General features: G+C 38.9%; 1 protein-coding gene across 1 annotated transcript; it reads left to right on the plus strand.

Moving 5' to 3' along the window:
* The first annotated feature begins 7,654 nt into the window (after nucleotides 1-7,654).
* LOC129717117 (uncharacterized) lies at nucleotides 7,655-9,287 on the plus strand. Its single transcript, XM_055666960.1, has 2 exons — nucleotides 7,655-9,055; nucleotides 9,210-9,287. The coding sequence occupies exons 1-2, from the start codon at nucleotides 7,655-7,657 to the stop codon at nucleotides 9,285-9,287; spliced, it is 1,479 nt and encodes a 492-aa protein (XP_055522935.1).
* The last annotated feature ends 8,989 nt before the right edge of the window (nucleotides 9,288-18,276 follow it).

Genomic DNA, 18,276 nt, shown 5'->3' on the forward strand with positions numbered 1-18,276 from the left:
AGCTGAAGGACAAGCAATTGGGTTGTTTAGCTACTCACGGATTTCTGATTTTTATATATCAGGTGAAAGAATGGAGTTTTCTGAGCAAAACGTGATTTTTAAAAATTTAATATCATTGTCCTTCGATTTTTAAATGAAAAATAAAAATTCGCTCCAAATCGCTACAATGACAGTTGGTATATGGGCGAACTGTCATTGTAGCGATTTTGAGCAGATTTCGAGCAGTTCTAATTCGTGATTTAAAAATTTAATGACAATGATAGAAAATTTTTGAAAATCACGTTTTGCTTAGAAAATGCAGCTCTCTCAGATGACATAAAAAACTGATATAGCTAAACAACCCAATTGGGTTGTTAAGCGTGCGAATTACTGTTGAACTTTATATATATCTACACACTTAAAATTTATTGCCGGGTCTCGGTTATTTTTGCCGAGAACGGCACCACTGAGTGCTCGGTTTAAAAAATAATGACAGCTGTCACATTTTTTCGTAAATCTCGTTTCAACCTAACTGAAATTTCGGTTTAAAATATTACCGAGCTATCACTGCCGAGATTACGGATATTATGTGTTGAAATTTCAGTTAGGAAAACCGAGATTTACGAAAAAATGTGACAGCTGTCATTATTTTTGAACCGAGTACTCAGTGGTGCCGTTCTCAGCAAAAATTCCCGAGATCCAGCAATAATTTTTAAGTGTATCTATACCTATAAAAATGCAGTCCGGTCTGTCTGTCTGTCTGTCTGATCCATATAGGCTCGGAAACTACCGAACCGATCGACGTGAAAATTTGTATGTAGGGGTTTTTGGGGCCAAGAAAGGTTCTTATAAAGGTTTGAGACCCCTCCCTTCTCTGGAAAGGAGGGGTTTCATACAAATGAAACATACATTTCTGCACAACTCAAGAACTAATCAAGCTAATTGAACCGGATTTGGGATGTGGATGTTTTTTTGGGTTACAAAAATATACACATAAGTTTGACACCCCTCCCTATTCCATACAAATGAAACACAAATTTCTGCACATCTTGCAAACAAACCAACTAAATGGAACCAAATTTGGCAGGTTCATGTTTAAGGGGTGAAAAATATGTCCATAATGGTTTGACACCCCTTCCCCCCCTCTGGAAGGGAGGCGTCCTATACAAATGGAACACAAATTTCTGCACATCTCGAGAACTAATCAACTAAATGGAACCAAATTTGGCAGGTGAATGATTTTAGGTGCAACATGTCCATAATGTTTCGACACCTTGCTTGTTCAGGCATGTCTCCAAATACCATTTTGAAATCCAAGATGGCGACTTCCGGTTTCTGAAAAACAGCGACAAATGACCAAATACCACCCAATATGGGTATTCCCGGAATAGGGTGTTCTAGGGGTGTTTATATTATTATTTCTTTTGATAAGAAATGTCAAAAGAAATACATATTCTACTGACTTTTCTTAATTTAAATAGCAAAACTATTGAAAAAATCGATTTCGAATTTAAACAACTGTTAGTGGTTTTAAGACATACCCTACCGTCAAGAAATCATGACACAGGGAGGCCAGGTCATTTTTCAAATATCTTCACACTCCACAAATAATGTCTTTATACATAGGAAAACTGTAAACTCGGTCCCCGTTGAAAGTTTACAAAACTTCCAGTGACACATTAAATCGAGTGAGGTTAATCAACCGACTATAAGGCTTCCACTTATTCACACGCGCTCAAATGTTTTCAATATTAAGACATGTCTTCACATCTGGCATCCCTGTCATGACACGTAAACCAGGGTTATATTTTCCACAAGCCAGCAGCAGAAATGTCACTTAGCTTACTATCAGGGTTATATTCCCCAAAAAGCCAACAACAGCAATGTCACTCTGCGCACTACTTGCCAGTTGGTGAAAATTTAAAACAAATATTATTTTTCAATTTAAAAATCAAAGAAAACTCGTAGAGATCTAAGACAAATTACGTATTGTCTACTGAAAGGTCGGTTATCGATTAGTATAAACACAGATAACAGATATCCAAGCTAGAACAAAAAACTCCAGAAATCGTGTGTAAGATTTCAAATTCTCACTGGTTTGGAATGCTAACGACATCTCTCTGCAACTTGCGACTTGAACCACTTTAGTGATGGCAGCGCTGGATTATAGTCAAAGCTGCCAGACGCATGAAAGTTCTCACAAATAGTAGAGTCGCTGTTTTTGCAACGATACAAAACTGTTTTTGTGAAATTTGTGTATTTTTTTCATAGCTGTAGGAATATACAGTGGGAATTCCGATATTTTAGAGGTAAACACGTGTTGAAAAAGTACTAAACGTTTATTTAAACAACTTTACACTGGCGCGGTCGAAAAAGGAATGAAAGAGTTTTTCTCTGTAGTGTGTGTAGAAGAACGAGTGGCGAAAAAGTGTTGCCTGATAATAACGATGATGCAACCATTTCGCTCATACAGGGTTGAAACAAATATTGGTGCTTGCTACTTTCCGACACTCCTCCTCAAGCTCCAACTTCCCTACTTCTTGAGTAGCAACATTTCCGAAAATTACTGGTGTTTGATAGTACCAAGAGGCTTTGTTAAAATATCAGCAATCATCAAATCCGACGGACAATACTCGAGACGCACTCCACGACGATCGCATAAATTTTTTACAAAATGCTGCCGAGTCTCGATATGTTTTGAACGCTTGCTTGGACGATCAGAACTGACAAAGCTAAGACAGCTCTGATTGTCTTTATACACTATAGTTGGTTCATCCTGCTCTTCATTCAAATCCTTCAACAACCGCCGGATCCATAAAACCTTTTGGCAGACTTCGCTCAATGCGAAATATTCCGCTTCCATTGTAGACAGACTAACTGAGTTTTGTTTCTGGCTGATCCAATTGATTGCACCACCGTTGAAGAAAAACACACCACCCGTAGTGGATTTTCTGGTTACCACGTCTCCAGCCCAATCAGCATCTGAATACGCGACAAGTCCAGTGCAGTTCGCTTCAGGTGAACCAAGAACCAGCTTCCAGTCGCACGTTGCCTTAAGATACCTTAGTACGCGTTTTGCTGCTACCCAGTCTGCTTCGGTTGGAGAACTCACTTTCCCCCCAAGTATTCCGACAGGGTTAGCCACATCTGGACGACCATTGACTGCGACAAACAAAAGCGCTCCGATCAAGCTTCGATACATTTCGGCATCTTCCAGCAGCACACTATCAGTTTTCTGCATATATCCCACGTCCATTGGCGTCTTGCTCGGCTTTGCATCAGTCATGTTATAATTTGAAAGCAACTTCTCTATGTACCCTCTAAGGCTTATCGAATAAAATCCGTTATCTTGCCTGATCTCCAATCCAAGAAAATATTTAGCCTTTCCCAAATTAGAAACCTCGAAATATCGTTGTAATCCACGGAATGTCTCCTCTATCATGCCATCGTCAGATGCAACAACGAGCATGTCATCCACGTACACCAATGCATACAGCTTTTTGTTGCTAGCTAAGGTTTTGATCAACAAACATTGGTCAACAGAACTCCGTACGAACCCTAGCTGCGCCAAGACTTCCACGAGCTTTTCATTCCAGCAACGGGCTGATTGCTTCAAGCCATAAATACTGCGTCGCAACTTGCACACATAATTTTCCTTCCCATGGACTTCATATCCCAGAGGCTGCTTCATAAAAACCTCCTCTTCTAGTTGCCCATACAAATAAGCAGTTGTGATATCAAAATGGTTTAATATGTAACCTTTCTTGCCTGCCACTGCTAATAAGGTTCTTAGTGTTGTATGACTAACGACAGGGGCATAGACCTGGTCATAATCTATCCCATACTTCTGATTGTAGCCCTGAGGTACTAGTCGCGCTTTGAATTTGACTATGTCACCGTCTTCGTTTTCTTTGATTTTGTAAACCCATCGGCTTCCGATAACTTTTCGGTTAGGCGGCAGTTGCGTAAGCTCCCACGTCCCATTTTTAGCATGTGAATTCATTTCATCATCCATGGCACGAATCCACATATCTCTTTCTGGTAACCCCATTGCTTCACTAAACTTCGCAGGCTCCTGCGGTGAGCCTACCATTGGCATTGCCGACGACGTAATCTGAAAGTTTAGAGGGAATTTTTCCCCTCGTCTGACGATCCGGTAACTTTTTATTCGTAACAGTTTCATGCTCCTCCTGAAGTGGATGCTGTTCTATTTCATTCTCTTCTGCATCAACAAAATCTTCACCACCTGATTCCTCTTCATGCTTATCCAGATTGTTTGCTTCTTTCCGAGAATCATCACGTCTGTTTTCTAAAGGCAATTCAACTTGTGATGATCCATTATTCCACTCTAAGAAGCTGGCATCTCTGCTCAGGGTAATGGTATCCGTTCTTTGATCTAAGAAACGGTATCCTTTACGATCTTCTGCGTATCCGACGAATTTTAGTTTTTGCGATCCAGCTTACTACGTTTAACATCTGGGATTCTAACGTAAGCCTCACTTCCGTAAACTCTAAGATGGTCCAAAATTGGTTTCATCCCATACCACCTTTCATACGGTGTACCGTCGATAGCTCTCGAAGGTAGACGATTTTGCAAAAAAGCTGCTGTCCGAATGGCTTATCCCCAGTATTTCTTCTCCATATCAGCATCAATTAGCATGCAGGAAGCCATCTCCTGCAGGGAGCGGTTCTTCCGCTCGGCCACTCCGTTCGATTGGGGTGAGTGTGCAGTGGTATATTGCGCTAAGATTCCTTCTTGTATTTAAAAATTGGATAAATCTTTGTTTATGTACTCACCACCTCCATCGGACCTGATTACCTTCGGTTTCTTACCAAAGTAGTTTTGGCAAAACCGCACATAGTCGATAATCTTCTGCTTGGCATCTGATTTCTCCTTCAGCAGATAGATCACAGTGAACCGGCTGAAGTCATCGATAAGACTCATAAAGTATCGATTACCACCTGGTGTCACATTACTAAATGGTCCGCATAAGTCAGTGTGAACTAAATCCAAGATAGATTTCGCCTTTCTGTCCACTACACTGGGAAACGGTTTACGGGTGACCTTCCCTTCAAGGCATACTTCACACACTTCATGTTTGTCACATTCGGAAATTTTCATACCACGACCGAGATTTTCTTTGATCATTTTCTCCACAGCATCTACATTACGGTGTCCGAAACGCCGGTGCCATAAATGACGACAATTTCCACTGTGACACAATCCAACCGATCTGGCCTGTTCCGCGTTATTCAGTTTATACAGGTTTCCGAACCTGTCACCGACCGCGACAATATTTCCCGCACTATTTACGATATTGCAACCATTTTCTAGAAACTGTACATTAAATCCTTTACTGGTCATTTTACCGCCCGACAGTAAGCCTCCATCCAAACCCGGAACGTATAGCACATCGGTTAGACGAATATCAACCGAATTTCCGTCAGAATCAACACCTTTAATCATTGCTTCACCGGAACCTGCTGTTTTGGTTTTCTTACCATCAGCCAGTACGACGTCAGCACCAACGCCGCTCGTAAACATGGTGAAAAAATCGCGGTCACTCGTCATATGACATGACGCACCCCTATCTAGAATCCAGGCGTTTCTGACAGTACGACCTGCTATAAAACACAAAGGCTCGCTTGATTTTTGCGCTTGCTTTGCCTTTTGTGGCACACTACGAGAATCGCGATAATCACTACCACTATTACTACCGCCATTATTTTGCAGAGCCATAAACTTTCTGCAGTTTTTCTTCATGTGTCCCGGCTTCCGACAAAAGAAACACACCTTGTGTGCGTCGTACCACTCCCTTCGCTTCGCGCTCTGGTGGTGGTGGATGTCGCTCCGAACAACCTCACTGCAATGCTTTTCCATCGTATTCTCGTTCGCTCTCTAGTTCGCATCCGATCCGAAACTATAACACGGGGACGGACGGACGGAAGAACGGTGGTATGCGGTGGACAGCAAACAGCGAAGAGACCAAACGCCGAACTGTCCGCCGCCGCCGCGCATATATAGCCGGAAGCATAACACTCGTCAAAAGATTCCCGCTTGGCGCTCTCTCTAAACACCCACACACGGTGTGCCGGTATTTTTTAAACTGGGGTCATAATACATGCTACTGCCGCTACACCCGTAACGTGGTAGCCGTATAACATTCATGCTTCTCCCTCTTCGCGCGCAGCACTTGTGAGACCACAACACACCACCACACCGGGCGGTGAACTGCGGCTGCCACTCACAGACAACACGCGCACGCCTGTCTGTCTCCTCCCCACCAGCCAGTCACAGCCAGCCAACCAGCCAGCCACTACCAGCGGCAGAGCGGGTAAGCGGAGTGTAAGCGAGCGAACTGGTTGATTGACTACCCGCCAGCCAGCCAGCCAGCCAGCCACAGCCACGCCACACACATCACACCTAGCACCGTCGTCGCTCTGTGTACGCCCAACAGAGGTAGATGCAGCAGGCCGCATGCCACCCTACCTGTGTATGCACACACCGTGTCAGTGAGAAGTACTTTTCCGTACCAACCTCAGACTCAGACACCCTCCTATAGATACGAAAATGTATTATAATAACAGAATTCGACACACGCTTTGCCCCCTCATACTGCGCCCACAGACCGAACCGTAGTGTACGGACCGGCTAGCACGGCATCGCATGGTCGACCGTCATCCTACCGTGCATCAGTGTGCGAGCCAGCAGCCGGTCTGTGGTGTATGTCTCGGGTGCGGTGGATGATTATGTCACTTAGCCGGCACGTAGTGTATCATCCCGTATACAGTGCTTGGCATGATCGATCGTCATCATTGCGTGTAGCTGAGAATCCAAACACCCGGACTGTGGTGTATGTCTCGGATGCGGTGAATGATTATGTCACGTAGCCGGCACGTAGTGTATCATCCCGTATACAGTGCTTGGCATGATCGATCGTCATCATCGCGTGTAGCTGAGAATCCAAACACCCGGACTGTGGTGTATGTCTCGGGTGCGGTGAATGATTATGTCACGTAGCCGGCACGTAGTGTATCATCCCGTATACAGTGCTTGGCATGATCGATCGTCATCATTGCGTGTAGCTGAGAATCCAAACACCCGGACTGTGGTGTATGTCTCGGGTGCGGTGAATGATTATGTCACGTAGCCAGCACGTAGTGTATCATCCCGTATACAGTGCTTGGCATGATCGATCGTCATCATCGCGTGTAGCTGAGAATCCAAACACCCGGACTGTGGTGTATGTTTCGGGTGCGGTGAATGATTATGTCACGTAGCCGGCACGTAGTGTATCATCCCGTATACAGTGCTTGGCATGATCGATCGTCATCATCGCGTGTAGCAATCGATAGCAATCGATAGCAATCGAGAACAAAAGACATCTTTCGTCAGTAATAGAAAACAAAAGACATCTTTCGTCAGTAATAGAAAACAAAAGACATCTTTCGTCAGTAATAGAAAACAAAAGACATCTTTCGTCAGTAATAGAGAATAAAAGACACCTTTCATTACTGATAAACAACAAAAGACATTGTTCAGCTGCTGGATAGATCGGCTGAGTATAAATGCGAGCTCATGGCAAGAACCGTTTCAGTACAATTTTTATACTTGTGATACGATTACGTTTTTTGCTTTTGCTTTTGATTCGATTGGATATACAAACTGTTCGATATGAGTAACGCGGCAGTGAAACGTGGTGAACGGGAGCAGGCGATCAAGTTGGCGATTATTGCCATTAAGTTTGGCAAGTCGTTACGGGCAGCTGCTGGAGAGTATGGTATACCCCGTACCACCTTGCTTCGCCACAAGCGGTTAAACGCTGGCCTGATGGTGCAAGCGGACCCGCTACATCCTACGATATCGATGGAGGATGTGCAAATTTGTAAGCGCGGAAGACCACCGTTGTTCCCCGAGGAACCAGAACGGGCATTCGAGAAGTATTGCTTGCTATGCTCGGACAAGTTCTTCGGTCTAACATCCAGAGACATTCGTGTGCTTGCACCACAATTCGCGAACCAGCTGGGGATTCCGGTTCCCGACAATTGGATCGCGAACGCAAAGGCAGGCCCTGTTTGGTTTCGGAACTTTCTGCACCGAAGGCCGAACCTGTCGATGCGTTCACCCGAGGCGACCAGCATAGCCAGAGTCTCTGCTTTTAATCCCACAAATGTGGGCAAGTTTTTCGATCTTCTACGCACAGTAGCCGAGAATATAACGTTCGAACCAAATTCCATCTGGAATCTGGACGAGACTGGAGTGACAACAGTTCAGAAACCTCAACGAGTTGCTAGTCGCCGTGGAGTCAAACGTGTTGGTCGAGTAACTTCGGCCGATCGGGGCCCGTTGGTTACGATGGTACTTGCGGTTTCCGCCACTGGCAATAAAATGCCACCATTTTTCGTTTTTCCTCGAAAACGTTTCCATCCACACTTTCTGGATGGTGGTCCAACGGGATGCGCTGGAGCGGTGAGCAATACAGGGTGGATGAATGCAGATATTTATCTGGATGTTCTCCGACACTTTAAAGCATTTACGCGAGTGTCCAAAGAAAACCCGCTTTTGTTGATTGTGGACAACCACGGTTCACACAGAAGTCTACCTGCAATCGAGTTTTGCAGGGATAATGGCATTCACCTACTTACAATACCACCCCATTGCTCTCACCGCTTACAACCCTTGGACGTGAGTGTGTTTTCGCCGTTCAAGCACGCAATGAATGTGCTGTGCGACGAATGGACATACAGGCATCCCGGAAAGCCGATGTCTATTTTTGACCTTCCGGCTATCATCGACAGCGCTCTCGAACGGAGTGCCACGGAGCGAAACATCAAGGCCGGGTTCCGGGCATCAGGTATTTGGCCCTTCAACCCGGATGTATTCACTGCATTGGATTATGCTCCATCATCAGTGACAGGACCTTCCTTGGTTGACGAAATAATACCAGGATCACTGCTGGACACTCTTTGCAGAATCAGACCAATCCCGCGGGCACCACCGCGTGCTACAGGCAGACGAGGACGAAAACCTGGACGAGCTGCTATACTGACGGACCCCGCTGAAATCGCTCTGATGGTATGTTTTTATTTCTCACGAAGCTCTGTTTGACACCAAATGATTCATTCTCTTCAAAGGAACAAAACATACAAGCGAAGGGAGTAGCCCGACCCACTCAACGGCGAGTAGGCCGACCACGTAAAGCAACTGTGCAGTTTCATCGCCTCGTTAGTGCACCACCAAGACCAACGATGGTGGTGATAAAGAGACCACCTGGAAGACCCCGCAAATCACAGGCTGCAGCGGATAAGAGGCCCGTTGGCCGACCCCGCAAGCCTCCAGTCGTTATACTAAAAAGGCCTGTTGGCCGACCTCCAAAGTCACTAGCCATTGCTAAGAGGCCCGTTGGCCGACCACCAAAGTATCCAACCATTGCTAAGAGGCCCGTTGGCCGACCACCAAAGTATCCAACCATTGCTAAGAGGCCCGTTGGCCGACCTGCTCAAAGTAAAGGCACTGCCAAGAGGCCCGTTGGCCGCCCACGCAAGATTAAGAGGCCTGTTGGTAGGCCACCGAAACAACCAGCAACCAAAATAAGACATGAATCTGAAAAAATAAAATTAATCTCATGTCAAATTATTTTAGTTTTTCTTAATCAGAACAGGTCCGCATTAGATCACTTTCCCCTAATAATAATAATAATAATAATAATAATAATAATAATAATAATAATAATAATAATAATAATAATAATAATAATAATAATAATAATAATAATAATAATAATAATAATGATAATAATAATAATAATAATAATAATAATCATAATAATAATAATAATAATAATAATAATAATAATAATAATAATAATAATAATAATAATAATAATAATAATAATAATAATAATAATAATAATAATAATTATAATAATAATAATTATAATAATAATTAAAATAATAATAATTATAATAATAATAATAATAATAATAATTAAAATAATAATAATTATAATAATAATAATAATAATAATAATAATAATAATAATAATAATAATAATAATAATAATAATAATAATTATAATAATAATAATAATAATAATAATTATAATAATAATAATAATAATAATAATAATAATAATAATAATAATAATAATAATAATAATAATAATAATAATAATAATAATAATAATGATAATAATAATAATAATAATAATAATATTAATAATAATAATAATAATAATAATAATAATAATAATAATAATAATAATAATAATAATAATAATAACAATAATAATAATAATAATAATAATAATAATAATAATAATAATAATAATAATAATAATAATAATAATAATAATAATAATAATAATAATAATAATAATAATAATAATAATAATAATAATAATAATAATAATAATAATAAAAATAATAATAATAATGATAATAATAATAATAATAATAATAATAATAATAATAATAATCATAATAATAATAATAATAATAATAATAATAATAATAATAATAATAATAATAATAATAATAATAATAATAATAATAATAATAATAATAATAATAATAATAATAATAATAATAATAATAATAATAATAATAATAATAATAATAATAATAATAATAATAATAATAATAATAATAATAATAATAATAATAATAATAATAATAATAATAATAATAATAATAATAATAATAATAATAATAATAATAATAATAATAATAATAATAATAATAATAATAATAATAATAATAATAATAATAATAATAATAATAATAATAATAATAATAATAATAATAATAATAATAATAATAATAATAATAATAATAATAATAATAATAATAATAATAATAATAATAATAATAATAATAATAATAATAATAATAATAATAATAATAATAATAATAATAATAATAATAATAATAATAATAATAATAATAATAATAATAATAATAATAATAATAATAATAATAATAATAATAATAATAATAATAATAATAATAATAATAATAATAATAATAATAATAATAATAATAATAATAATAATAATAATAATAATAATAATAATAATAATAATAATAATAATAATAATAATAATAATAATAATAATAATAATAATAATAATAATAATAATAATAATAATAATAATAATAATAATAATAATAATAATAATAATAATAATAATAATAATAATAATAATAATAATAATAATAATCATAATAATAATAATAATAATAATAAAAATAATAATAATAATAATAATTAAAATAATCATAATAATAATAATAATAATAATAACTATAATAATAATAATAATAATAATAATAATAATAATAATAATAATAATAATAACACGTTTCTTTCCATAACTTTTGAACCACATGTTCAATCTTAATGAAATTCAAAAATTAATTGTTTTTTAGGTAGCCCGTTCATTTGAAATTAATTTTGTTCAAATCGGTTGTGCAGTTTCTGAGATATTGATGTTTCGTGATTTTCACTTTTTGATACATTAACTCTAAACTAGAAATCCGATTACAATCAAATTCAATATGGTCCTATGGGGCAAATAGACCTTTCATTTTCAATTAATTTCATTGAAATCGGTCCAGCCATCTCTGAGAAAATCGAGTGAGATTGGGAGAGCGTTACACACACACATACACACACACATACACACGCACATATATACACACACCATATACACACACACACACACTGGGGGGAAGGCAAAACGCTAGAGCATTAATTGCGTTATGCCCAGCACGCTAAAAACGCACAATTTTGTACTGGTTTCGCACCATCCAAGTTTTGCGTGAAGGATTCATTTTTATTTTTAATATTATTCCAGTTTATTCAAGAATGTAATTGGCAACCCTGACACCGTCACTGTGAGTGGCCATATTCCGCGTAACTGAAACTTATTTGAATTGACTGTTATTTTGATCCACGAAAAGAAATTCCATGGCACGTCTGTTCTGCGGTGATAGCTTTGTTCACGTTTGTACCTGAAAAACCATTTGAACATTTATGAAATCAATACATTGACAAAATTAATTAAAAATTGAGCAGAATTGGATATTTGCATTTTAAATAAGTTTTAATTAAGTTCAAGATAAATTAACCACAGATAACAGACATCCAAGCTAGACGCGAGACAGGACATAACACTTATTATTCTTACAAAACATAAAAAGGAGTAAATTTACCTTTTTCGTCGACCGGTTTCGGGCTACGATCTTGCCCATCAGCCTGACGATGTCCGACTAGTTACTTGTAGTAGTAGTTCCCAATCTTGATACGCAGAGCGTTGTACTGTGTTTACAGCTTCGTTAGATGGAAGAGAGGGGACGATATTGGGGGGTCGTCCTCATTCATTAGTGTGTGGTCAGTGGTAGTGATGTACATGGATTCCCATGCATTTAATTGTTAGGTTTTTCGTACGTTTTTTATCAGTTTAGCCTTTTCCCAATCGACAGAATGTTTATGAGATGTAGTGTGTGCTGCCACACTTGAGTCATTGACTCGATCGTTATCTACTGCAGTTTTATGTTCTCGCAGTCTAGCTTTAAGTTTGCGCCGAGTTTGGCCAATGTAAACAGCGGGGCAGTTTTTGCAGGGGATTTTGTATATGCCTGATTTTTCCTCCGGGGGCACTTTGTCTTTAAGATTAACCAGCATCTTTTAAATTATTATTGCTTTTATATGCAGCATGGAAACCATGTTTTTGAAGTACGGATTGGATGGAATTTGTCAATTTTGGATAAAACGGGAGGCTGATCCAACGCTTTTCTTCTTTCTCTGGCTGTAGTGTTGTGCAGTTCTGTCTGTGTTTTCTCCTTTCGTGTTTCCGGAGGATTTTGTCAACGAAGGTTTTTTCGTATCCATTCAGTTCAGCAGCTTCATGTATTTTATTCCTTTCTGCTACAAAGTTTTCGCTCTTCATCGGTATCCTGAAGAGACGGTGTGCCATTGAATGGAAGGCTGCTTGTTTTTGAGCACCGTGATGGTTGGAATGTGAGGTAATGTATCTGTCTGTGGATGTTGGTTTTCTGTATATTTCGTACTTTAGTCTATTATTTTCTTCTCTGTTAATTATAAGATCCAGGAATGGTAGCTTTCCGTCGGATTCTTTTTCTACCGTAAATCTAATTGTACTATGGCGGGAGTTTAATAAGTCTAGCGTTTGTGGAAGATATCGTTCTTTTACCACTGAAAAGATGTCGTCGACATAGCGCCTCCAAACTCGCGGGAAATATTTTTCTTTGAGCAATCCCATTTCAAAGTCGCTCATAAATGCTTCTGCCAAAAGTGGTGACAATTTATTGCCCATACTGAGCCCAAATGTCTGCCTGAAAAACCTTTCCCTAAATGAAAAATAGTTCTAGTTCATACAGGTTTTCGTGATCAAGAGGTATGCTTCGATGTGATTGGGGGGTACACGTTTCCGTTCTAGATGTTTGCGCAGACTATCCAATGCGTTATTCACTGGTACGCTGGGGAACAGAGCAGTTACATCAAATGACTCCCCTTTTCGGCTCTATGTCTCTCAGTCTATCCACTAACTCTACAGAATTTTTCACATTCATGCTATGGGTTATGGGGTATTTTTTCATCTCATCCACCACCCAGGCAGCCATCTTTTCCGTCGGTATACCGATATTTGACGAAATAGGACGCATTGCTAATGGGACTTTGTGTATTTTTGGGAGGCAGTACAGCGCTGCAATTTTTAGATTGGGAACGTGAAACTTACGTTCCAGTTTATCCTCTCCCAACAGGTGCGCAACTTTCTGCCGAACGGCACTCGCTTCTTCCGTCATAGCATTGAGCGGGTCTCTGGGTTTCCCATTTTTAAATTTGTGTTCTTCGTACGGGCCAGTGTTGATCATATTAAAAACTCGAGCATCGTAATCTTGTTTATCCATGATCACTACTGCATTTCCTTTGTCCGTACGACAGTACACCACATCACGGGCCTTTAGCTGGCGTATCGCACACCAGGCATCGAAGCTCAGCTGTTCATCCTTATCCCGTGTGTGTATTGCTTTCGAGATACAACGTTCAACATCATGACGAATAGCTGATTTGGAAATGAAACTGTTGTATTGGATGGCACTCTCAATATTGTTCACAGTATCAGCAATAGGGGGGTTTTCCTCTGGAGAAATTGCAAAATTTAATCCCTTGTTCAACAACTCCAACTCCGGCTCTGTGAGTTGGGCGGACGATAGGTTAACGACAAAACCATCGATGTGTTTGTAAACGAGATAGCATAGCACCGCCACTTTTCATACGTATATATATAACATAGCATCTGTCAGTGGTGCACGCAAATCGTGGATCCGCTGCGATGTTAGCTGCGATGAAGCAAAGCAAATAAGATATTGGGAGTTTCACTGAAACTTATTCGCCGCGCTATAAACCGAAACTCTGAAACCAAATGCCCTTCTTGGTTGCCGAATCGATTATATTTTCCTCGGGACACTGTAAGCAACAGCCAAAATTAAAGCTCCCTGTCTTGGCAACCCTTTCCAAAATCAAAACAAACTTCGATTCTGGCAGCACACTGAAGGCGACGTCAGGGGTGCCAGGTTTACGGATTACTCTAAATAGATGAATATCATAATGCTTAAAACAAAAACCACGAAGTGAGTATATGATCCAATAGATTTTCCTCTGGTGATTAGTAATCCTTCTTAGTCTCCACTGTCCGCAGCAGTGATTTCTTCAAGGATTTTCCTGATTCTTTAACAATGAAGGTTAATGCAAATAAGAACAGCATAAACCTGGCAACTCAGCACGGCCTTTGATTCAAGCGCGGTGTTTGGATTAGACCGCGTTCAGTTTTGGGCAAATCTCTTAATAGAGATGCCAGCTAGATGACCAAATCAGGGATGCCTGGTCATTTTTCCAAATGTCTTCTGGTTCCAATAAAAATTGTCTTCACATGTCTTCCAACCCGAGATGGCTCGTTAGGACCGACTAAAGACTGAAAAAGTTACCGGCTAATCGTGATCTGTCGAGCAAAAAAAAAAGTCACCACCTCTGCGAAAATGCGGGTCATATCACATATTTTTGAATGTCTTCCATTTGTCTTCACAAACAAAGATGTCCTCACCGCAGAGTAAATGTCTTCCATTTGAAGACATGTCTTCCAATCTGGCATCGCTGGATCAAATGCCCTTCTTGGTTGCCAAATCAATTTTATTTTCTCCAGCACACTGTGAGTAACAGCCAAAATTAAATCTACCTGTTTTGACAACCATTTCCAAAAGCAAAACAAACTTCGATTCTGGCAGCACACTGAAGGCGGCGTCAGGGGTGCCAGGTTTACAGATTAATCTAATATAGATGAATATCATAATGCTCAAAACAGAAACAACAAAGTGAGTATATGATCCGATAGATTTTCCTCTGGTGATTAGTAATCCTTTTTAGTCTCTAATGTCACCAGCAGTGATTTCTTCAAGGATTTTCCCGATACTTTAACAATGAAGGCTGATGCAAATAAAAACAGCATACATCTGGCAACTCAGCGCGGCCTTTGCTTCAAGCGCAGTTTTTGGATTCAGTTTCTGTTTTGAGTTAAGGGCATCCTTAACAGTGCGCTACTATTTAAGTTGTTGTGGCGACTGTGTACAGCGCGGCTATTTTACGCACTCACCCGTTTTCACACCGGTCGTTGCTATCGTCTCTGTTTGACGTTTCATCCAGCATAAACCTTTAGCAGCGCTGTAACCGGGCTGCCAAATTTGAGAGCGCGATGCTTCCCGGAGGCTCGGCTACTATTTCTCTAGCGCGTTTAGCAGCGACCGGTACGGTATGAAGTGATGATAGAACGCTGCCAAACGGGGTATTGAAGCGCACTGTTAAGGATGCCCTAATCTCATAGTATTTTTAAAAGAATATCGATACAAATATCCCGGTTTTCAGTATCGATAAGTTCAGTTATCGAACCAGAGGTGCCAGATGCTTTTGAAAAATGTCTGCAACTGCTCGAAAGACCGGAATAATTTGCTTGAAATCAGAAAATTATCTATCCGTGACTCGGAAGAATTTCACTTACGCGGGCAGATGTCTGCAAAAATCTCCGCAAACATAAGAAGACTTTAATAAAAACCTGCAGTAACTACACAATCATTTATTTTTGCTGGAAACCAGCAAAAATTCACTGAATTTTGCCGAGCTGAAGGACAAGCAATTGGGTTGTTTAGCTACTCACGGATTTCTGATTTTTATATATCAGGTGAAAGAATGGAGTTTTCTGAGCAAAACGTGATTTTTAAAAATTTAATATCATTGTCCTTCGATTTTTAAATGAAAAATAAAAATTCGCTCCAAATCGCTACAATGACAGTTGGTATATGGGCGAACTGTCATTGTAGCGATTTTGAGCAGATTTCGAGCAGTTCTAATTCGTGATTTAAAAATTTAATGACAATGATAGAAAATTTTTGAAAATCACGTTTTGCTTAGAAAATGCAGCTCTCTCAGATGACATAAAAAACTGATATAGCTAAACAACCCAATTGGGTTGTTAAGCGTGCGAATTACTGTTGAACTTTATATATATCTACACACTTAAAATTTATTGCCGGGTCTCGGTTATTTTTGCCGAGAACGGCACCACTGAGTGCTCGGTTTAAAAAATAATGACAGCTGTCACATTTTTTCGTAAATCTCGTTTCAACCTAACTGAAATTTCGGTTTAAAATATTACCGAGCTATCACTGCCGAGATTACGGATATTATGTGTTGAAATTTCAGTTAGGAAAACCGAGATTTACGAAAAAATGTGACAGCTGTCATTATTTTTGAACCGAGTACTCAGTGGTGCCGTTCTCAGCAAAAATTCCCGAGATCCAGCAATAATTTTTAAGTGTATCTATACCTATAAAAATGCAGTCCGGTCTGTCTGTCTGTCTGTCTGATCCATATAGGCTCGGAAACTACCGAACCGATCGACGTGAAAATTTGTATGTAGGGGTTTTTGGGGCCAAGAAAGGTTCTTATAAAGGTTTGAGACCCCTCCCTTCTCTGGAAAGGAGGGGTTTCATACAAATGAAACATACATTTCTGCACAACTCAAGAACTAATCAAGCTAATTGAACCGGATTTGGGATGTGGATGTTTTTTTGGGTTACAAAAATATACACATAAGTTTGACACCCCTCCCTATTCCATACAAATGAAACACAAATTTCTGCACATCTTGCAAACAAACCAACTAAATGGAACCAAATTTGGCAGGTTCATGTTTAAGGGGTGAAAAATATGTCCATAATGGTTTGACACCCCTTCCCCCCCCTCTGGAAGGGCGGCGTCCTATACAAATGGAACACAAATTTCTGCACATCTCGAGAACTAATCAACTAAATGGAACCAAATTTGGCAGGTGAATGATTTTAGGTGCAACATGTCCATAATGTTTCGACACCTTGCTTGTTCAGGCATGTCTCCAAATACCATTTTGAAATCCAAGATGGCGACTTCCGGTTTCTGAAAAACAGCGACAAATGACCAAATACCACCCAATATGGGTATTCCCGGAATAGGGTGTTCTAGGGGTGTTTATATTATTATTTCTTTTGATAAGAAATGTCAAAAGAAATACATATTCTTCTGACTTTTCTTAATTTAAATAGCAAAACTATTGAAAAAATCGATTTCGAATTTAAACAACTGTTAGTGGTTTTAAGACATACCCTACCGTCAAGAAATCATGACACAGGGAGGCCAGGTCATTTTTCAAATATCTTCACACTCCACAAATAATGTCTTTATACATAGGAAAACTGTAAACTCGGTCCCCGTTGAAAGTTTACAAAACTTCCAGTGACACATTAAATCGAGTGAGGTTAATCAACCGACTATAAGGCTTCCACTTATTCACACGCGCTCAAATGTTTTCAATATTAAGACATGTCTTCACATCTGGCATCCCTGTCATGACACGTAAACGTTCCCCAAAAAGCCAACAACAGCAATGTCACTCTGCGCACTACTTGCCAGTTGGTGAAAATTTAAAACAAATATTATTTTTCAATTTAAAAATCAAAGAAAACTCGTAGAGATCTAAGACAAATTACGTATTGTCTACTGAAAGGTCGGTTATCGATTAGTATAAACACAGATAACAGATATCCAAGCTAGAACAAAAAACTCCAGAAATCGTGTGTAAGATTTCAAATTCTCACTCGTTTGGAATGCTAACGACATCTCTCTGCAACTTGCGACTTGAACCACTTTAGTGATGGCAGCGCTGGATTATAGTCAAAGCTGCCAGA

The sequence above is a fragment of the Wyeomyia smithii genome, chromosome 1, assembly GCF_029784165.1.
Source record: "Wyeomyia smithii strain HCP4-BCI-WySm-NY-G18 chromosome 1, ASM2978416v1, whole genome shotgun sequence".
Taxonomy (NCBI): Eukaryota; Metazoa; Arthropoda; class Insecta; order Diptera; family Culicidae; genus Wyeomyia; species Wyeomyia smithii.

Coding starts and splice junctions, on each gene's coding strand:
- LOC129717117 (XM_055666960.1), top strand. CDS start 7,655: ATGAGTAACGCGGCAGTGAAACGTGGTGAACGGGAGCAGGCGATCAAG. Junction 9,056..9,209: donor CCGCTGAAATCGCTCTGATG/GTATGTTTTTAT, acceptor TCGCCTCGTTAG/TGCACCACCAAGACCAACGA.